This window comes from Apus apus, chromosome 2 (genome assembly GCF_020740795.1).
Source record: "Apus apus isolate bApuApu2 chromosome 2, bApuApu2.pri.cur, whole genome shotgun sequence".
In the NCBI taxonomy this organism is placed as follows: Eukaryota; Metazoa; Chordata; class Aves; order Apodiformes; family Apodidae; genus Apus; species Apus apus.
Window position 1 is genome coordinate 23,569,135 of NC_067283.1, and position 23,452 is coordinate 23,592,586.

At 39.3% G+C, this 23,452-nt stretch overlaps 1 protein-coding gene across 6 annotated transcripts in view; it reads left to right on the forward strand.

Annotated features, from left to right (window-relative positions):
* CDK14 (cyclin dependent kinase 14) overlaps positions 1–23,452 on the forward strand; it is a 338,936-nt gene that overhangs the window by 169,318 nt on the left and 146,166 nt on the right. For all 6 annotated transcript variants that reach the window (XM_051612199.1, XM_051612197.1, XM_051612200.1 and 3 more), the window contains one exon: positions 14,021–14,141. In XM_051612199.1, coding sequence (XP_051468159.1) covers positions 14,021–14,141 — 121 coding nt within the window. The remainder of the gene's footprint in view (positions 1–14,020; positions 14,142–23,452) is intronic.

Sequence of the window (23,452 nt, forward strand, 5' to 3'; positions counted from 1 at the left end):
TGCTAGTTTCTGATAGGGCAGTTACAGGGGAAGACAACTAGTATGGTCATGGTAGAGCTTTCAAATATAACTGTCCTGGTTGATCCCATAGTACTCTCCGGCTTTGCTTTCTTGGTCTGATTATAGTTTTGTTTAATGTTCCCTTATTTAAGAGAACATGCTGTATTATATAGTGAGGAAATTATACCAAGTGTTAAAATAATTTTAAGTTCATTAATGTGTTAATAGTTATGCAGATTAATTTTACACAGGAAATATTCAGCTGAGTGGAAATTAAAGGGTAACTGGAAAAGGTGTGGATTAAAGAAGAAAGAATTCATCAGCAGTGAGAACAAAAATATTGATATGCAAAGAAAAAGATTAACATGAGCAGAGACTTGCAGTTCATTAAGAGAAATGTGCCATTTAACATGATATGAAATAATTCCATAATTGAGATTGCATTTTAAAGAAGTGATGGCTCTGCAATTTATATCATCATTTGATTTGCCCCCAGACAGTTTAAAACCTTACCTTACTGCAATACAGTCACTTTATAGCAAGGTAATTTTTAATAATTTATGCAGGGCTTTTTCATACCGTCTGAAGGACACGGTGCTGGATATATTACTATAATTATAGATGCACTATTCATACTGATGTAAATGAAAATCAGCTTGCAGGTTTGCCAGCATTATGATGAGAGTTTCCCCTGCAGCAATTGGCCTTCATAATAGCTAGAAAATGTCAGGCAGGGCTTGTCTTAGTAGTACTTAACACTTCTCCAGTGATTTACATTTCCAAAGAGCTGTACAAATAAATTTTAACTCCATTAGCTACCTTTAGTATGTTACAAATAACCACCTTTGTCTGGCCTTTTGGTCTTATAATTTGAAAGACCCAAAGTTACCAGTATCAAAAATGGGAGATCAGGAATCAGCAGTTTTTTATCTGGGTAATGTGGGAACATTAACCACCACTTTGCTTGGGGAGGAATTGCTGCTGCATGACTTTCATGTTACATGGTAGGGAGAATGGCTGGTTAGATCTTCACTTTGTTAAACATGACCAAGCTCTCCTCCAAGGTCACTTCAGTTTTTCCCATCTTTGGCTTTTATGTCTTATAATATGTCAGGTCATATAGCTTTTTTTTTTGTTGTTGTCATTGGAAATAAGTTAGAAGGGGACTTCCAAATGTCATCTATTTTATTCACACCCACAGCTAGGAACATACTCATACCCTTCTTATTGCAACAATTTTTAAATCACACAGACATAAAATTTTCCAGTTATATTTGCTCTTGTTGCTATATTTGATTTTAACTGTATTTCACTGCAATGGTCTTTAAGTTAGGTATTAACTGCAGTTGGTTGATTTTATTGTAAAAGAAGATACCAAGTACAAGGCCCTAGAAATGAAAAGCATTTTTTTGTCGATACCATCATTACTGATGTTACATTCTGGACTCTTCAAGCAGGCTGCAAATTAGGTTTGAACTATATGTAGACCTTAGGAAAAAAATAAATTAAAATTAATAATAATAGGAATCGTAGAGTCATAGAACTGTCCAGGTTGGAAAATGCCCTTGGGATCACCAAGTCCAACCATCATCCCTACTCTACAAAGTTCTCCCCTAAACCATCTCCACCAACACCACATCCAAACGACCCTTAAACACTTCCAGGAATGGTGACTCCACCACCTCCCTGGGCAGCCTATTCCAGTGTCTAACCACTCTTTCTGTGAAAACATTTTTCCTAATGTCCAGCTAAACCTCCCCTGTTGCAGCTTGAAGCCATTCCCTCCTGTTCAGTCGCTAATGACCTGTGAGAAGAGACCAGCACCAACTTCTCTACAATGACCATTCAGGTAGTTGTAGAGACTGATGAGGTCTCCCCTCAGCCTCCTTTTCCTCAAACTAAACATTCCCAGCTCCTTCAAGCATTCTTCATCAGATTTATTCTTGAGGCCCTTCACCAGCTTCGTTGCCCTCCTCTGTCCTCGCTCCAGCACCTCGATATCTCTCTTGAATTGAGGTGCCCAAAACCGAACACAATACTCCAGGTGTGGCCTCAAATAGGAATAAGAAAAAAAGCAGTGGCTCACAGAAATTTATTTATGAACACAAATGCCTAATGTTAGTTTCTTGAAACTTTTGCAATGTTTTGCCCATTCTACCTTACAGTGCTCAGGATTACTACCAGCTTTGCTACGCAGGTTGCAAGATGTGATGCTAAATGACACGTGCTCAGAATTTGCTTTTACTTGCAAACTCGAAATAGTACATGGTTTACATAAAGCTTGAGATCTTTCAAAGGTACTAGTAATAGCACACTGGTATTTTGTTGATGGTCAAAATACTATTAGGGTTTCTTCACTTGCAAGCTACAAGTAGCTTTTATCAAGCATTGCATGGAGAAATACATCTACCATTCTTAAGTTAAATGAAAGAATTTGGTTTCGGTGCTGAAAAATTTTCACTGGTTTAATTCAGTTATAAAACAAGATTCAGCAATTCTGCTGACTTAGTTGGCTTACATCTGCACTTAATAGTCTAGATTTGGTCATATATCTCCAATTTTGCCAAGCTGTCAATGGCATTTCAGTGTTTCAGTATGACTTTAGAGAAAGATGGTGCATGAGGAGCATTTGCTTTTTAGCTACATATTTCCAGAATCATACTTTTAAGGCACAGCCTTAAGGCTCTTCTGATGTAACTTCTAAAAAAATGAAATTGTCTGTTTTCATGCCTTCTTTTTCTGTGAGAAAATTGTATTAAGAACTGATTAGGTGGCTCTGCAGGAATACAGATGCCTGATTACTGATGCAAAGTCAAGTAGTCATTTAGAGCTAAGGATATTGGAATGTCTCTCACATAAAATTTTTCTTCGAAGATTTATGATTCAGCTAATTTAGGATGACATATACATTAAATGAGTTTTGAGGAGCTATTCAACTGAACAGGTGAATCTGAGACTCTTGAGATTCCTATCGTAAGATGGTTTATAATACTGCTTTACAGAAGCAGCAGTAGTTACGCAGGTTTTCTTAATGGTTTCATACTTGAAGCGAAGTGAGAGTAATTTTTAAGTTTAGTGGAATCTTTGTCTCCTATAGTTGTTGTGTTCTTTGATGTATTTAAAAAAAACTTAGAAATAACTGAGATTTTCATTGTTAGTTTTGCATCAATAAAAATAAAGTACTATACTGATGCTTTCAGGTAATTTTCCTCTGACCAGCCAGTGCAGTCAGATGTGGTTTTAGATCCTGTGGGTGTCATCTGGTATGTGAATGCATGTACTCATACAATACTGCATACAAAATCTTCTGCAGTTCTTCTTTGACAGAGCAGCGAAGACAGTGTTTTCCTTGCTAAGGAAATATGTAAGCTGCAGAGTTAACATATTGTAGCACTGCCAAAAATCAGCTGAGTATTTGTCTTATCTGTAAATATTCTGGCTTGTGTACTGGAAGCAACCTGGATTAAACTTCATGATCACTGGACATCTGTTTGTACCAGGCAGGGCTACCATGGTTCTAAAGATGAGGCTGGATAATGGAACAGACACGCTGTGTCCTGCGGTGTAGAAATGTTTGCTCAGGTGACGCCTTAGCTGGAAAAGAAGGCACATCAAACTTAATTGCATTGGCTGTGCAGTACAAGGGCCAGGAATTGGTGGCTGATAGTGGCAGGACTGTGCTGTTTATACATAACTCAGACACTGTACTGTAAGAATTCATGGTTTCAATACCCATGTGGAGATAGTTTTTCAAATTCACAAATTCCTCTCCTGCAGGGTGATGTCAAATGGCAGTGGTGTTTGATTTATAAATAAAATAGTTGTTAGAGCCACTTTTCAAAAGTACTGTTTGTTTGTGGATGTTAATGTTGTTCACATACTTGATTCTCTCTGTAACCTGGTTTTGTTCAAAAAACTATCCCAGACCAGTTCCTGGGATCTGATCTGTTTGTAAATAAATTTGAAGGTATCTGAGTAGGCTTTTAGTGACTCAAGGTATTATCTTCATCAAAGTTCTCCACATATTTTACTTCTAGATGGGAAATGATGGATCAGCAAAACTCTAGTATTCTACTGGAATAAATCACTCTGTAGAGTAACATCCAGTGGTTATGCAACTATTGTTGCCTTCCATCAGTGTTCCAGCACTTCACAGATTAACTGCACTGACTTCTGGACCCATTAATAGGTGAAGTGGCATCACCTTGTCACTGCCAATGTTGTATGGTCAGTTAAAAATTAAAACCATCCAAGTGTAAACAACTGCAATTAGATCTTTGAATATAAAACTCTTGGTGAATCTTAGCGTTTGTGTTTGAATGACTGCGAATCACTACAGAAGCACTGAATGGCACTTATTTAGCAGTTCTTCAGCTGCCAGATTTAATAGAACATTAAACTAGAAGGATTTAAATAGTACTGCTGCCCCATACATGATTAATCTGGCACATGTTCAGTCCTCTTAGCACCTGAACAAAGGGGGAGGCACTTTATCTACACATTCTAAAAATGCTAAGTCTTGCACAGCACAGAGCAAGTGTATTTATTTCTTTACCAGTATCTCATATTCAGCCTGGCTCATGCACTATGTCAAGTACCTACTGCACTTCATGAAGTGTTAAGTTAACAAGATACCAGCTGATAAAGGTTGGTTCATTTTTGCTTGAACCCCAGGTAAAGTAATCTAGAAATGGCTCTTGCAGCCCTGGTTTTATTTGTACAGATAAGGATCATGGTAGAATGTTAACTTCATACACAATAGCTTGCAGTAAGTTGTTAACTTCTGTGGGTCAGTGCTTGATGAACTAGTACACTTCACCAAACTGGACAACCACAGCTCTCTGTATGCATACAATCCTTTTCCCCTGGATCACTTTATTTTGTCTTTCCTAAATTCCTTTGATTTGTTAAGGAAAATCCCAATGACAGTGAAGCATTTATACCTCAAAACTGTAGGAATGTGGTCTGTTATCTTTCTTGTCTTCAGAAGTTCATTTCTTTTATCTTAAAAGTCCACTTCCCTCTTCCCCTCCCCTCCCCTGCCCTGGCCCTCTAAACTCAAATAATTGTCCAGTATTGGACTCATTCATTCCTAGCTGCTTCCCAGTTTTCTCTCTTTTTCTTAGGGAATATTAAAATATCCTCAGACATATTACCTCTCATTTTCAGTGAAGAATTATTTTCTGCCTGTTTGTCCTCATTGCGTTCTGCAGATCTTCCCAATTTAAAGCCATCTGTTCAGGCAGCATTGACTCTTTGCTTCAAACCTAATAACCTCATTGTGGAGCGAGTAATACTGACATTTTCATTTACAGCCTTATTAGCAGAGTGGTGTGTTCATGCTGGGACACTGTTAGGAGTACAGGGCATCATCTTCATACAGATTTTTTGTGAGACAACAAACTGAGAATCATTAAGAAGAAATCCAGAATCTAGAAAGCAACATTTAAATCAGTCAACTCTTAAGGTATCGTGGGCCCGTTTGCCGTATCGTAATGAATCCAGGTCTTTTCAGTAATGTAGAAGTTATCTCTGATGTGAAATTGGTATCTGTCCTTGAGTTCTTTTAGCTTTTTCATCTGTGTGTGTGTGTACAGTGTTGGTGCAGATTGTTTCTTTTTTCTGTTTTGTTTTGGTTTTTTTTTCCCTGCCCACATTGTTATTTTTCTGCTTCCAGACTAACAGAGGCAGTTTGAAGATATTCATGCTGACCCAGAAGGCCATTGGAATAGATGCATTTGCCTGGTGTTGTAAATGGAATGTGTATTTCTTTTGCATTTCTATACCACTTTTTGTTTGGAACTGAATTTTTGGTGTATTTTTTTCAGCTAACAGACAATGAATGAATTTAGCTAGCAGCCATGGTACATGTTCAGCATCAGTGGGTTTTTTCAAAATGTGTCAGAAATTTTTTGTAAAGATTTTAAAGCAGGGAGGTAAGCAGCTTTATAGCTAGGATAGTTTTGTGTCAAATTAACCAAAGGGATCTTTTAATATAAAACCAACAGCTGAGCTCTTTCTTGTATCCCAGTTGTCCCCTGCCTGTGATCATTTCGGTGGCTCAGGAGGCAAAAGAAAGAGGTGGTGATGAAAGAGATGATGCTGGAGTTGTTGAAAAAAAAACAACACTTTTTACGAGGGCTAGAGTTGTTATTTCTGGTAGCAGAAAAAGTAGTTCTGCATCTCCCGTTTCTGTAACTTGTGTTTGTCAAGTTGACAGTTCAGTCCCATTCACAGAGAAGAATAATTATCATCTGCATTACTGGAAGGGATTGTCTGAAGACACGTAAAATTTGCAGGGAAAAATAATTTTTGTTAGAACTGATACAGCTGGAAAAAATAGACAGTCTGAGAGGCACACATGCCTTTTTCCTTACTTACTGCTCTCTATCTCTTGAAGACTGACTTCTGCCCTCCAGTTTGGAAGACCAGTCATTGCTCAAATGTGTTTTGGAAATACTGACTGAGGAACCTTTTTTAGGCTCTCCTTGATAGTGGTAACTTTTATAAATGAACAGCAGTACCATAATCTACTGGCTGTATTATGACTCAGACATAGGATATTGTAAGCAATTTAATTCAAATATGAAAGGAATTTTTCTCGGATGCTTTGGTAAAGCTACATCTTGGAGACAGACTCGTTCAGGTGAACAGCAGAGGGACCTAAAAACTGCAGGATGCTCTTGATTGCCTAGAACTGCCTTCTGGGTTTGAGTTGACTACTTCATTGAAGCACTGTCAGTGTTTCCACCCATTTTACTTCTGTTTTGTTGTCATTCGGATATTCACTGAATAAATAAGCTTCTGTTGGAAAACAAGTATCTCAGTAAATAAGTTAACAGTTGACATGAAATTGACAGTTCATGATCTACAATGGAATACATTAACAGTATTTTTATATTGTTACTGAATCATAGTGTGGTGGTTTGGGCCTAACACGACAACAAAGAACCAGCCACATGGCTGCTCACTCAATGCCCCCCCTCCACGCACACACTGGGAAGGGGAGGACAAAGACCAACTAGAAGCTCATGGGTCAAGACAAGGACAAGGAGGGTTCAGTCATCATTTACAGTCCCGGGTAAAACAGACTCAACTTGGGGAAAAATAATAATTTAATTTAACAATAATCAAATGCCTGCAGGACACAACACAAAGAGTGGGGCTTACATACGTTACCCCCACCCCTCCCTTCCTCCCGGGCCCAAATCACTTTGTTCCCGGTTCCTCTCCCTCCTTCCCCCAGGGGCACAGGGGGACAGGGGATGGGGTTTAGAGTCAGTTCACAGGCTGGTGGTTCTTGCCACTCCTTTCTCCTCAGGAAGAAGGATTCCTTACAGTCCTTCCTTGCTTCCCCACAGGGTCCCTCCCATGGGAGAGTCCTCCATGAACGTCTCCTTTGTTAGTCCTTTCCATGAGGTCAGGAGCTGCTCCAGTGTGGGCTTCACACAGAGTCACGGGCTGCTTTGGGAACATTCACCTCTCCTGGAGTGGAGTCTTCCACGGCTGCAGATCCAAGTCCATGGGCTGCAAGTCCACGTTTACCCTTCCTGGTGCCTTCAGGGGATGTCCCACCTCATTCCTCTATGAATGCACGGGACAGCCTGCCATCTCCTTATGGACTACAGGGAAACTTCTGCCCGGGCACCTTCTTCCCTTCTTCCTCACCAACCGCAGCATGTCACCCTGGCACTGCTTTCACTTCCCTAGCTCAGCTCTTTCTCACTGCTTGCTCTCTGCTCAGGTCTTATATCAGTTCTTGCATATGTTAGTCACGGAGGCACATCTGTTGTCTGTCCAACAACCCGGCCATGGCCACCTGAGCTGATGGAGCTTTTAGTAGCTTCTTATAGAAGCCACTCCTGGGGTCCCTCCCCCACTGCCAAAACCATGCCAGAACAAAACCAGCACACATAGTTATGGTTTTATAAGCCATTTACCTCAAACTGTAGGTAATTGTTAAACAAAACAGGAGGCTAAAAAAGGGAACATGACAAGAATCGGAAACAAGGAAAAAACAGTAACAAAAAAATCCTTTTTTTGTATTATGCCTTGCTAGAGCCCTTTTTGATATGTCTAAATCAAAATAGTAAACAAGTCAACACATTTAAGGTGTAACGGAAAGGGAGACTATTCACATGGTTGGCAAGCCCTTGATTTTGCAGTCATGACTGGTTTCCTCATTTACAGAATCATATTCGCTGTGAACAAAGGCTTCCTTATTGTCATATGAACTTGACTAGAAAGCTATCCTGCAGCTAAAGAGATATAAAATATTAATATTTGTGCTCCTGCAGCCAGAGGTACGTGTATTGAATGAGTTTTGAGTCTTGATATAGCTATGGCTTCTTGTAAAATCCAACACAATTTAAAAATTACAGTGATAAATCAGTGCAATATGTTTTGCCAATAACTGATGTTAGGAAAAATCAGATACAACCTCCAAGTCTGAGATAAAAGGTAAAGCAGAGAAAATTTTATTTACAAAGGAAGGAAATATGAAGGCAATACCTTCTTCTTTTTTTTTTTTCTTTTTTTTTTTTACATTCAGAGTAGGAAGCAGCAGGAGGTTTTTTGTGTCAAAGACATATACATACATAGGCAAAGATCATTCACCCTGTATTTTAACTACAAGGCATTGAAGGATATCCTGAGCTGCTGTTTAAAGAATGAGTTAAAAGAAAGTTGTGGGTTATGTCACTGTGCAGGTTCAAGCCTTGCAGTGTGCAATGCACCAGAACTGTTTCTTCTTTCAGTCTGGATATCATAGAATGGTTTGGGCTGGAAAGGACCTTTAGGATCATCTAGTTCCAACCCTTCTGCCATAGTCAGGGACACCTCCCAGTAGACCGGGTTGCTGAAAGCCACATTCAGCCTGACCTTGAACACTTCCAGGAACGGGTCATCCACAACTTCCCTGGGCAACCTGTGCCAGTATCTCACCACCCTCATAGTGGAGAATTTCCTCCTAATGTCTAGCCTAAATCTACCTTCTTCCAGTTTAAAATCACTGCCCTTTGCCCTAGCACTACAAACCCTTGTAAAGAGTCCCTCCCCAGCTTTTCTGTAGGCCCCCTTCAGGTACTGGAAGGCCATTTTAAGGCCTCCCCAGACCCTTCTCTTCTCCAGACTGAACAACCCCAATGCTCTCAGCCTATCTTTGCAAGAGAGGTGCTCCAGCCCTCTCCTCATCTTTGTGGCCCTCTCCTCATCTTTGTGGCCCTCCTCTGGTCTCTCCAAGAGCTCCATGTCCTTCTTACGTTGGGAGCTCCAGAAATGGACACAGTACTCCAGATGGGTTTCTCACAAGAGTGGAGTAGAGGGAGAGAATCACCTCTCTTGATCTGCAGGTCATTCTTCTTTTGATGCAGCCTAGGACACTGTTGACTTTCTGGGCTGCAAGCACACATTGCCAGCTCATATTGAGATTCTTATCAACCAGCACCCCAAGTTATTTTCCTCAAGGCTGTTCTCAATCTGTTCTCCATCCAACCTGTGGTTGTGCTTCGGATTGCCCTGACCCAGTTGCAGGACCTTGCACTGCATCTTGTTTAACTTCATGAGGTTGGCATGGGCCCACCTCTCAAGCCTGTTAAGGTCCCTCTGGATGGCCTCCCTTCCTTCCAGTATGTCGACCACACCACACAGCTTGATGTGGTCAGCAAACTTGCCAAGGGTGCACTCAATTCTACTTTTAATGTCACCGACAAGGATTTTAAACATCACTGATCCCAGTACCAACCCTTGAGTAATGCCATTCGCCACTGGTCTCCATTTGGACATTGTGCTATTGACCACTACTCTTTGAGTGTGACCATCCAGCCAATTCCTTATGTAATGAGTGGTCCATCCATTGAATCCATATCTTTCCAATTTAGAGACCACCATGCTCTGCAGGACAGTGTCAAATCCTTTGAACAAGTCCAGATAGATGACATCAGTTGCTCTCCCCTTGTCCACCAGCATTGTGACCCCATCATGAAAAGCCACCAAGTTTGTCAGGCATGATTTGCCCTTGATGAAGCCATGTTGGTTGCCAGCGACCACCACCTCACTTTCCATGTGCCTTAGCAGAGTCTTCAGGAGGATCTGCTCCATAATCTTGCTGGGCACAGAGATGAGACTGACTGACCTGTAGTTCCCTGGGATAAATTATGGCCATAGAAGTAAGTGCCTGGAGAACATTAAACAGTGTCTGTTCTTCCTGTAACTACATGCAGAATCCCCAGTGAGTCAGACACAACCAGACTTTTAACAACGGCGCCTCATGCTTGGCTTCGTGCTTTCAAAATAAGGCCACAACAGCAAGACTTGTGTTGACCTTTTATCTTTTGGAAGACACAGGAGCTGTAAAAGAGTTAACTGCTTGTCAGGAGGTCCTCCCTCCACCTTCCTGAAAAAAAAGTGCTCAAACAGCAATATATAAATATTGGGTGCTCAGCCAAAGATCTCTCCATTTACCTTTTGGCTTTTATAGCCATTAAGGTTTGAAGTTTTGATGATCCTCCATAAGCTCTGTCTTTTAAAAATGAGAATGTCACTCTGCCTGTAGTGTGTAACCATGGAAACAGACAGGCAACCCTTAAAGAAAGTGATCAAACATGCTGTGCTAATTAATCCGACCCTTCAGTTTTCTTTCAGTGGAAGAATGTCATCAGATAAATTTTGCATGAGTAAGCATATTTGGATGTGCAAAAGGGTATAAAATATGTAACAAATTTTCTTACAGAAAGATATATGAAAAAAAATCCCTGGTAACTGTCATCTGTTCACATCTGGAGCATCAAACCAAGAAATGCAGGATCTTGTTAGCATTTCATATGTATATTTGTTGATACCATTCTTTTTAAATGTAAATGTATCTGAAAGATGAGGTAATTTTTCCATGCTTTATGTGTGAGAAGAAACATTTGCATTAATTTTGAGTCTCTAAGTGAAAGTGTTCATAAATGCAAGTCCCTTCTTTCACAGAATCACAGAATTGTCAGAGTTGGAAGGGACCTCTAGAGATTATCTAGTCCAGCTCCCCTACTAGGATCCCCTAGAGCACATTACTCAGGGCTGCATCCAGGCAGGTCTTGAATATCTTGATAAAGGGACTCCAACCTCCTTGGGCAGCCTGTTCCAATGCTCTTTCACCCTCATAGTAAAGAAAATGTTCCTTGTATTTAAATGGAACTTCCTGGGTTCCAGCTTGTGCCCATTGCCCCTCATCCTGTCGCTGGGAGCTACTGAAAAGAGTATTTATACAGAGTGTTTGTCAGAAAAATCAGCCTTTGTTCCCTACCTGAGAGAAAGCAGCTCCTCTGAGTCATTAGTCTAATTCAGATCCTTTCAATCCTGCACATGGGGAGCGATTTGACTGAACAGGAGGACTGTGCCAAATCTTCTTCAGCCAGACTTTAGCCTCTGTGAGTATTTCCTTTGAATGTTCACTCCTGCTTTCCATTTGGCCATTTAGTTTCCAAAGTAGTATATGTGACCCAAGTAGGCAACCAGTTGGCCACAACTTAAAACATATGCCTTGTACTCTTAAACCCAGTAATGCTGTCTGATGTCAATATATGGCTTCAACTTGCTCTTACAAGTTAAGGGGTTTTTTTATAACTGTCTCCAGTCCAGCAATGATCCTCTTATAACTGAAAACCAGATGTAGCGGCTAACCTCAAAGGAGGCTTTCATGGTGTTTTGGGAGTGAAGAGCAGATTAAAGAAAAACATTTACTTGTCCAACAGGCTGTGATTAGCCAAAAAGGGCCATCCTTTGAAAATCAGATGGATTTTGGTTAACCTGGAACAGATTAGAAGTGGAGGGTGTGTAGAAGCAGTGAGCTGAGGAAACAGGGTGGACAGCAGTCCCAGGAAGGTGGGAGGACAGGTTCTGTGCTGAATAGTTGCACAGGAGGAGGAGAGGAGTGTTTGGGCTGACTATAGCACTTACAAAGCTCCATCCGGGCCAGTAAAGGGGCAGAAGCTGGCAGGCATGCATGGATATTGTATTTTTTGTAGTATGATTTCTGGCATGGCAAGTTGGCTACTTATTCCTCTCTACATGGAAGATTTCTTGAGTGTGTAGATCAAAGACCTTGTGTCTTAGAGACCTGAATTCCCCACTCTAAAGTTTTTTGACAGTCTTCCCCGAATCACATTATGTTGCTGGCTTCTTAAATATGTCTTTTCCCTGCCTGCCTATGTCTCTTCTCCTGCCAAAGCTAGGTTGAAGATTAGAGATGAAGTAGTTTGCATCCAAATTAATTATTCCTCAGGCAGGACTAAAGGGAGGTTCAGACAGGCGAAGAAGGATGGGGGCATTCACCATCCATGCTTCTCAAATCCTTCCATAATTTTTATTTAGCTTAATAATAGTAGGACCATATCCACATATTCAAGGCCTCCTGTTTCAGTTTAGTCACATGGGGTATAGGTGCTCAGAATTTCAGACTTCTAGGAGTAAGAAGATTCACCAGTCAGAGTATTTGGTGGTTTCTGATCTTCTGGAAGCATAACATGAATTTGTAGGCTGAGGCACTGCTGAGTGTCTGATGTGACCTCTCCTCTGGCCTCTTTGGGGCTTCATTGACCAACCCGAGTTGTCTGTGTGAGCCTGGTTATTCATCAAGCTGGTGGCCAGGTGCACAAACAAAAAAGAGATGGAAGTCTGGAAGCTAAAACTAAAAATGGGTATTCATACTCAAAATGTATGTTTTTTAGCAGAAATTCTGGCATTCAAGTCAAATTACTCCTCTACACTGGTCTAATTGCTATAATCAGCCGATAATGCAATCTACTGGCAAGATTTGCTATCATTACTATGGAGATGTATTCACTGAGATTAACTGTTCTTAAATAGATTCTCCAGTGTAGTAAGAATAAAGGTGCATTCTCATGTTGCATATTTCTTTCTGAGTGTATGACTTCGCTTTTTGGTTTCTGTGAGGTGTAAGACATGACCTTCTGTTTTAGTTATTTCATTTGTTTTGTGAAAGGTAAATTGGTAGTTCTGTTTTTTTTGGAAAGAGACACAAAAACCCCTCCTTATTTCTCTTATTTGTGTATGTCCAGTGTTTCTAGTGAGGGAGTGGATGGTCTCAAGGCAGTAACTAGGAGTGGATCATTTGGAAAAGGTTTATGAAGGCACATGATGGGAACAGCCATGATAGTCCTGAAAATCTTTCCATTTCCCAGAGGAGAGAGGCTTCAGTAGGAGAACTGCTAGAAAAGCATGATCTTCTCTGTTGCTTTTAGCATAGGAGAGTATCTCCTAAACTCTTTCCAATTTTACATGAGATAGATTATGGTTGTGTAGAAATGTGAATTATTTTAAATTACTAACAAGCTTAAAAGACAATTACTATAACTAGCATATATTTGGTAGGCCACACATTTCACTGAAATGATTTCTGCTTCTGAGATTGGTACACCACTGATATACATTTGTTGAGAGAGAAGAATTTTGCACTTACTATTTTCTGATGTATTACTGCAATATTAATATTTACTTGAATGTTAATGTATAAGTGTTTACTGCTTTCAAATATGAACTTGAATAAACAGCCTGAGTTTTGCAGTGTAAACTGTGGGAGATTTCCTTAGATTGCCCTAAAAAAACTGAAATCTTGTCTGTGGCACTATTTGTCTGGAAGTTTTCTTTACCTTTCCTTTTTCTAAATACAACTGAAATGAAGATTATTGATTCCTAAGCATGAGCAATTAACAGAAATGGAAATATTTGTTTATTTGTTTATTTAGGTATCCTACAATGTATCTTTGCATCTTTCCTGGGACTGTGGTTGTCATTATGAAAAGGGTATTTTATTATTCGTTCATAATATTCACAGCTCTATTAAGCCAGGTACTTAATGAAAGATGCTACCATATTCTTTCATTAAGTAACTTATTCCAAGACTAGAATAAAAAAAAACACCGGCTTGCAACATGCAATCATGTTATATGAAGTTTGTTCTTACAGCAAACTGCTTCTTTGTTTTGTTTACATTAATTTGTCTGTATTTGCTCCACAGGTCTTGCAAGAGCTAAATCAGTTCCCAGCCATACATATTCCAATGAAGTGGTAACCCTATGGTACAGGCCTCCAGATGTCCTTCTGGGATCGACAGAGTATTCCACCTGCCTTGACATGTGGTAAGTTTAACATCTTTACTCAAGACTATGCATAGGTGCTTTAACTCTGCTTTTTTTTACATGTGTAAAACAAATATTGAGATTAGTGGTACAGGTTAAAAAACCTGGGTGTAAAAGTGAGGTTCACTCAGTATCTCCATAAAGGATTGTCCTCCTGCCACCCCACCAGCTGGTACCTGCTGGTGACACACCACTGGAAGAGCCATTGGTGCTTTGTAACAGACTGAGTTGTTGTTGCTTGACTTTTGTAGACTTAATGTGGTACTTTGATATGATATACCTGTTTTGCAGAAGAAAGACTTACACCATGCCAGCTGTAGCAAGGACAAAACCAGGATTCTCTGGATGTGAGGATACAGCCTCAGTTTTTAATGTACTGTACTTGTTAGCAGTAAATCAGTGTGTGATATGTCACTGAGTAGTTTTCTTTGAAACCTACAGATTTTATTTAGACCTTAAGGTTTGAAAGGGCAGTTTCATTTGTACAAAAAAATAACACCTTGCTCCTTTTTGGTAACATAGTTTAGTCCTGTGTTGAACAAAGATGTGGTTTTTGATTGTTAGAAACCAAGGTAGAGATTCTTCATTTATTCTCTAGGTTTTGAGATTCCAGAATCTCCTTAGTCTGTACAAATTCTGTAATTAGTTAGAGCTTCAACTGTGTTACCAGAAGCAATGTATGTTGATTCAAGAAACAGAAATGAGGAAAAAAATATTTTACCTTACAAAAACAGTCTCATGCTCTGGAAAATGTTAATATTTTGAATGTGCATTTGACTTTTTAAATCTATAACTCTGGTTTCATTTGAGAAAAATACATACTGAGCAAGTGTCAGAAATTGTGGTTTTTTAGTAGTGTGCTGAAATATCTTTCTTTAATATAGGCAAGCTAAATTTAGAATTTAGAATTATGATTATGTTAAAATCTAGGGGTAACTGGAAGATAAGGTTAAAAGGACCTTTTGTTTTCATATGGTGGGTGAATAATATTTGTTAAGGTAATCTTGCAGTGAAGTACGGAAACAGATGACCTAACAGGAATATTTTTTTGCTCAGGAGGGCAACTAAGCATGACTAGGTTGTGTTTAGTCCTGTAGCTGAGATCAGAGAATGTGGGATGAAAAGCTACATTTTCCTGAAGATTTCATCTGTTTTTTCACTGTTAAGTCTTGACTCCTGGGGGCAGGAGATAGATGCTGCAGGATTGTTTCATTAGCAGGGGTTACAGAGTATGAATATCTAATATTGAAGAGAGTGTTCAATATAACTGGGCCTCTGGCTGCTGTAGTTCCTTGATCTGTAATGGTAGGTGAACCAAGAAGGAAAAGAGGGTGAACAAACATCTCCAAATGCAAACTGCAGCAGAGAGGCAAAAGTAGCATCTTCGGTATCAGCTGTCTGCTTTTCTTCAAACCATTCTCCACCTAACATCTAAAATAATCTCCCTCTACATCTGAGCTTCTCATCTATCCTAAAACTGTCTTGTTTTCCCAAAGATCAGGTTCAACCTGGTGTCTTCACAAACTGTATGCAATCTCTATATCCCATCTGCTTCTGACATTTTGCAGTCACCTCTTTTCCCAGATACACCTCTGACATTCTCAGCAAGGAGCTCATCTTGCTTGAGACAGGAAAACTTAATCAGAGGTAGAAATAGCTGGGAGATACAGTTTTTTCTACTCACATTCTTGTAGTTCAGTCTACATGGGTTCAGTCCTTGAGAGTCCTACATCTTTGTGCATGTGTGTATGTACATATTGACAGCTGGGTGAACACAAGCCAGCAGTATGCCCAAGTGGCCAAGAAGGCCAACAGCATCCTGGCCTGCATCAGGAATAGTGTGACCAGCAGGACCAAGAAGGTGATCCTGCCCCCCTACTCAGCCTTGGTGAGGCTGCACCTCAAGCACCGAGTGCAGTTTTGAGCACCTCAGTATAGGAAGGACATTGAGGTGCTGGAGAGGGTGCAGAGAAGGGCAACTGGGCTGATTAGGGGTCTGGAGAACAGATCTGATGAGGAGAGGCTGAGGGAGCTGGGGCTGTTCAGCCTGGAGAAGAGGAGGCTGAGGGGAGACCTCATTGCTCTCTACAACTACCTGAGAGGCTGAGAGGAGGTTGTGGTGAGGTGGGTGTTGGCCTCTTCTCCCTAGTCACCAGTGATAGGACAAGAGGAAACGGGGTCAAGTTGCACCAGGGGAAGTTCAGATTGGGTATTAGGAAAAATTTCTTCACAGAAAGGATGGTGAGGCATTGGAACAGGCTGCCCTGGGAGGTGGTGGAGGCACCGTCCCTGGAGGTGTTCAAAAAACGGGTAGACGTGGTGTTTTGGGAGATCATTTAGTGGTCACAAGGGTGTAGGGCTGATGGTTGGACTTGATGATCTTGAAGGTCTTGTCCAACTTTGATGATTCTGTAGTTCTATATCTGTCTCAACTTGTGAAGTAAAGGAGAATGAGAGAATATATAGAAACAGCTAAAGGAAATTTTTTTACTTTAATGGAGTAAACTGCTCAAGAAATTCTCTAAAATTATTTTTTACTTGAAAAAGACATTGGAAATTTTAATTAATTCTTTTACATTTACCAATTAAAAAATATTGAACTTTGAAATGGAGATATATTTCCATTGGTTTTTTTTTAAAACTGAAAAAAAGGCTTTTAAAACATTTTTTATTCTCACTGATACTTCTTCCACAAAGAAAAATAGTTCACTCAAAAGTTTAACAGCTCCTAAAACCAGATAGTTTAATGCTCCTCTCTATAATATTTTTACTAGAAGAGCTTTTAAAAAGGGTAGTCAAACTATGTTGTGTTACTGTGATAAAGATCAAACTAAGCAATGCAGCTGATAGAAGCATTTTAAATCTATTAAAATTGCAGACTGAGCATTTCCTTCATAATCAGATGTTTAAATTCAAATTATATGAACAGCAGGGAACACCAAGGAAGGACTTAGAATGCCACTTCAGCATTCCAGGTCATGTTTTTAGCAGAACTTGTATAATGATGCAAGACTATTGAGGAAGAGCAGAATATTTACATCTTCAACTATAAAAATAAATGCTATCTCCTGGTACAGAGCATTTAATAGAGGTTTGAAAAAGATCCAGTTGCTCAAGGATAGAGGTGGTGAGTTTTGTTTCAAATGAAAAATTATATCAGATAGCACTTGTACTAGATTTATAGCACTTAAAATTTTTTGCTGCCCTGTACAGACTGGAGAACTATGAAAAGTGTAAGAAGAAACCCTGGTAATACAGTTTCTTTCACATGGCAGGAATTTGTGTAGAGGCTCAGCTACTGCCACATCAGAAATCAGATTAGAGCAAATGTATATGGTATGTGACAAAAGAGCTTTAGGTTTTTATTTCTCCACTTTGCTGGGTTGTCTGAGACAGTGCTTCCAGTTTGATTGCAAGAGATATAGTTATATGTTAAGGTCAGGTATGCTTATTTGGCACATTTAACAGTGAGCTCTGCTGGAGCACAGGCAGGCTTGGGGCTTTATTTATACAACGGTTGTACATAGCTGGGCCATAATTACATTGAAACCACTTAGTGACTTCCCAGAGTGGGAGGATGGGAGATGCAGAGAAACTCACCAACCATCAGATTCCAAGGTAATTTGGTAATTTGTTATCAAAAGTGTGATTGTAGCATTAGCATTTTTATGCAATTACTGGCATTATATCCTTATGGCAGATAGTGTGTGCTCTCATGTGTCCTTGATGATCTACGTGATGACAAAACTAGGCAACCACTTCAGTGAGTATTTAAATAATGTTGAGGTAGAAAGCACAGCTGTTTGTTCTGTTTAGAGGGAAAAAAAAAGACAGAGGGCCTTTGCTGTAGCCATGATAAATGACATTTCATGCTGGTTCCCAAGGAATGGAAAGTGGGTCTCCTACTGAGTAGAAGACCAGCTGCATGAAAAAGTAGTCCAAATATTAACCACTGGACAGTGGCTGGGAAGCAGGTGGCAGAGGCTGCAGGCTATTTTTACACTTCATTTGTCGGTGTAAGGCATTAAGATAGTAAGTGAAAGCTAATGATCCACATGCAGTTTTACATTCTCCTGCATTCTTTTTTTAAATAGCCACTGGCAATAAAATAATATTAATGAAGATGTACATGCATTAGTGGTGTCAGGCTGGTGATGAAAATCAACGCAGTGGCTTTGTGATTTACTGCTGACAGCATTTGATACAGCAGTGTGAATGTATTATACTACCCAAGGCTGCATCAAAGAGTTGTGATAACCTTTGATATACCTTTTTTTTTCCTCTTGATGAGGTCTTACTAGTAGGTAGGCAAATGGCTTTGCATTGCCTCTGGTGTAACTTGTCCTAATCCTTAAATTTCACTGTCCTTTGAAAGTCAGTGCAAGGAAAATAAGCTTCAATACATAAAGGGTTTATGAATTACTTAAACTCATATATAAGGAATGCAGAAACAGGGAAAAAAATCCCCAAATGAACCTATTATATTTGTTCCTTGCAGGAAGAAGATAGGATTAGTGTATGAAGCAATTTAAACAGGTTATTAAACCCTTTTTGATTCTGGTAGTGTGTGTACTGCTACATCTGGGTTGCTTACATCAGAAAGTCACTAGGGATATTTTATTTTGAAGTGCAGCTGGGTTTAAACAGTGTTTTTTAACAGCTGGTGACTTTTTGCATATCCTGTTGTTTTGCTTTTAAAAAATACACTCTTATTCACGGTTCAGCTAACCTGAGAAGTTATGGGTCATGTTACAGTTTAAATTCACTTTTATTAAATAACATCAGCTTATATTAAGTGCTCTGGAAGATACCACTTAAAACTAGGCCAGTCCAATGTTACGAAATTGCTTATTAAATCACTGTTATTTAACTTTGTAACTTCTGTATTAATATACATTATTTCAATTCTGATCGTAATACAGGGAAAACTCTTTGTGTAGAGATTTTTCTGACTCTCCTATTGTTAGAAAAATAACTAGTATTTTTCAGAAACACACCACTTTACACACACAGCTTGCAGATTTGAGTGCTTGCTGTAATTCCGTGCATGCTTTCATGAGTATTTGACCATTGAAGACCTATGACAGTAATGAAGATATTTATTAAACAAAAATGGATATTGTCTTAAGACACAGGTGCACCAAATTATGTTTTTACACAGGAGACATTACAAACGCATCTTTATCCTGTATCTGCTGTGAACAGTTTTCAGTGAAAGAAACAGGAGAGCAGGGAGTTCCAATATACTCTGAAGAAATACTGCTTGGGGCCTGAGAGAGAAAACAGTGTAGAAATATTAGTTCTTTTGCCCTTAATATCCTTTCTGATTATGACTTCCACTCCAAAGAAATGCTAATCTGTAGGATTAAGATCTTGAGATGAGGATATTGCAATAAGTATGAAGGCATTGTTAATTAAACTTCTGTCATTGTCAGGGAGTTCTTCAAAAGTTTTATCTGCTGAGTTAGTTTTTCAATGGAAAATTTGCATAGGGTCAAATTCATAGAAACACTGTGTGTGAGGAAACCATCCAGGTCTGTTGTTACTGAAAGGGCATTTCAGTTCCTCTGTAAAAACTACTTTTATCCATTCCTAATATCAGATTTACCCTTGCTTTTCCACTGCCAGAAATATATTTCATCTATGTCACAAAAGTAGCTTATAAAGGTATCTGGATCCAGAAAAGAAAATGAGGAAGAACATGTTCGACAGGAAAATATCTCATGGCAAAATATTGCTCAATTTTAAAGATTATTTTCTTGAGCTTTTTTGCGTTCTGCTTTTACAGAAAAGTGAGTCTAACAGAAAGATTCATGGAAAAAAGGGGTCATACACATTTTAATCCCCCATGAATATCATATTGCTTAATGTAGAAGCTGAGAATTGATACAGAGGGTTGGGTTGCAAAAGAGATTTCTGGAGCTCTTATTTCTAAGTAGTTCAGTGACACAGGCAAGAACGAGTGCTGTATTACAATTGCCTCAAGACTGTCTGTAAAGAAATACTTTGAACTATCATATTTTTAAGTAAAATATTTTTCAGCCATTGCATCTGCTTTCTGCAAAAATTTTAATGTTGCTCTTTATCAGCATAGAAGGGCAATTTTGCTTCACTCATTACTTCTCATGTGAGAAATGTAATCTGTTTGCTTTCTGCCCCTGTTCTTTGATGAGACTGTATCTCCCACTGTATGTTACCTTCTACGTATCAAAGTGAAGTGGTCATGAAAGAGAAATTCCAACCAAGCTCACCACGTGTGGGTATTCTGGCAGTGTGCCACTTCAGAATTAGATCAGATTTTGGTCAATGAAGGACACAAAATTCTTTGCTTTTCATTATTTTCCCCAAAAATTTGTTTTGGTAGTTCTGTTCATAAGCAGGATAGGAACATAGGAATGTGATTTTTTCTCTGAATAAATCAGACAAGATAAAATCTCTGTGCCCTTCCAACATGTTGCATAATATTAATGAATTTTATGGAAAAGGTTCCAGTATTTTGGTGACAAATCCGTTAAAAAACAAGTAGTTGAGATTTTTTTTTTGAGAGGTCCAAGATTTTTTGTTTTTGTTTAAATTCTGATCTCTTTAGCAGTAAAAATTGGATGTAGTTTGGGAAACTTGAATGAAAACTCTGCTGTTCCTTTGGATTTCTGAAATCTCACCAGGAGGATTGCTGGAAGCAATTACTTGGTTTTCATAAAAACCTTCCCCCTCTGAAGCCAAATCCTGCATGCTGAAAACAGACTTCATACCCTGAACAGATCTGTTTTCTAGTGGCTCAGAGCAGGTAATAACATTCAGCATAGTCTTCAAAGTGAATACCTATGCTGGATCTTCACATAAGGTTTCTATCTGGTCATGAAGTTTGACAGTTTAAAACATATATAGTAAGCATATAGGCTTTCTGTAGTCTAGATTTAAGTATAAACTAAAGCTTGCTTTGGAAACAGCTCCTCATTTCAGAGAATGTCATAGAATCATAGAATGTCAGGCTGGAAAAGACCTCTAGGATCACCTGGTCCAACCTTTCTAGGTACTATTATAGTTTATATGAGATGGCTCAGCACCCTGTCAAGCTGAGACTCAAAACAGTCCAATGTGGGGAAATCTACCACTTTCCTTGGCAGACCATTCCAATGTTTGATTGTCCTCATGATGAAAAATTTACCTCTTCTGTCCAATTGGAATCTCCCCAGGAGCAACTTGTGTCCATTACCCCTTGTCTTTTTCATGTGACTCCTTGTAAATAGGAAGTCTCCATCTTCTTGGTAGCCACCCTTTAAGTACTGGAACATTGTAATAAGGTCTCCTCTCAGCCTTCTCTTGTCAAGGCTGAACAAACCCAGTTTTCTCAGCCTCTCCTCATATGGCAGATCCTCTAGTCTCTGATCATCCTTGTGGCCCTTCTCTGGAACCTCTCCAGCCTGTCCGGATTCTTTTTGAAGAGCAGGGACCAAAACGGAACACAATACTCCAGGTATGGTCTGACAAGTGCTGAGTAGAGTGGGATGATGACTTCTTTATCTCTACTGGTGATGCCCTTGTTGAGGCAGCCCCACATCCTGTTGGCTTTCTTTGCTGCTGCAGCACATTGTTCACTCACGTTGAGCCTGTTATCCACCAAGACCCCAGGTCCCTTTCCACAGGGCTACACTCCAGTGTTTGAACTGCATTCCTGGGTTGTGTGTTCCCAGGTGCAAGACCTTATGCTTCTCCCTGTTGGTAACTTCGTAAGGTTCCTGCTAGCTCACTCCTTCCAGTCTGTCCAGGTCATCCTGGAGGGCGGCTTTCCCTTCTGGAGTGTCAACCTCTCCACTCGTCTTGTCTGTAGACTCTTCTATGGATCCATAAAGAAAAACTGGAATATTAACTAAAGAAAATAACCCTAATAATCTTTTATAGATTATACCTCACCAGAGCTTTTACACTGTGTGTTTTGGGGTTTTTTCCTTCTCTTTTTTTTTTTTCTTTTCAGTATTCAGATACAGATAGACTGGAGATTAGACTGGATGTTCTTCTTGTTGCAGTAAGAATCTCTGTTACACAAATATTCACAGAAGTGTGAATTCTTAAACCAAAAATATAATCCCAACGCATATGTAAGCAAGTTACTTTTAAGGGAATACCTTCTTGAATTATACAAGCTGTGCAAAAAAAAAAACAAAACACAGTTTCCTGAGGCATCTAACTTCACTTTTACAGGCTCATTTACTATGTCAATTCAAATGCAAGAGTAACTAATTTAGCTGTGCTATTAACTCTTACTCTGTGTAAGACTGTATGGTGACAGCTAGAGTCCCAGGAAATTAAGCAGGACAATAGAAGAGCAGTATTAGATGGTATGGGCACATATGTTCTCATCAATATATCAATAGGTTTAGTCACACTTTCTGACATAAGAGTGTTAGCCACCCTTTTCAACATTAATTGGCTGTTGCTTTTACATTTTGCATTGGAAATACTTCCAAATCAAATAGCAGCATCTGTCTTATTTATTCAAAATGAGAAGTCCTATAAAGCAAGCAGGAAAATCTGAACTGAAGAGACTGAAATATGTTTGGCTGAATTTCTTTTGTCACAAAATGTTTCTCAAGTGCTGACTGAAAATGGCATTGTATGCTCAGCGTGCACAAGTTATACATAAGTAACATACCTTTGGAGATGCATGCACATTAAAGCCAAGTTAATTGCTTGTATTTCATATTTCAAGAAGTAATCTTTCAGTCATAGAAACTAGAAATGGGAGTGATCTGTGAGATCATCTTATCCACCCTCTGTTAATACAAATCTGTTCCCTGAAGAGTATTTTCAAGTGTTTCAACTTGTCTAGTTTTACACAACTGTAACTGTGGAGTTTCAGGTCCACTGGGAGGCTGGAGTGTAGCACAATTATTAAGTGTGTTTCTCTAACATCCACCCTAAATTTTTTATTTCCTGAAGGCATTCTGCTATTTCTAGTTATACTGTCTTGGATCTACCTACAGTTCTGGGAATCATTAAAATCCTAATCAGTTCTTCCTTGTCCTTTATTTTGCATAATTTTAAAGGCAGAGTCTTCAGGTTCTCCCTGTCCCTTATGTTTTCTTGTAGCCAAGAATGACATAAGTATCTTAACTTTTCCTTAGAAACCCATTCTTCTGGCACGAAAATAATTTTTGCTTTACTTGAAAATATCTCTAGCCTCTTTAATAGTTTGTGAGGGCTACAAAAACCAGACTAAATTTCAAGGCCTTGTAGAGACTTTATTTCTTTTCCTATTCAGTGTCTGTGCACTTACTGTTTGTGATTCAGGGATTCTATTATATACGCAG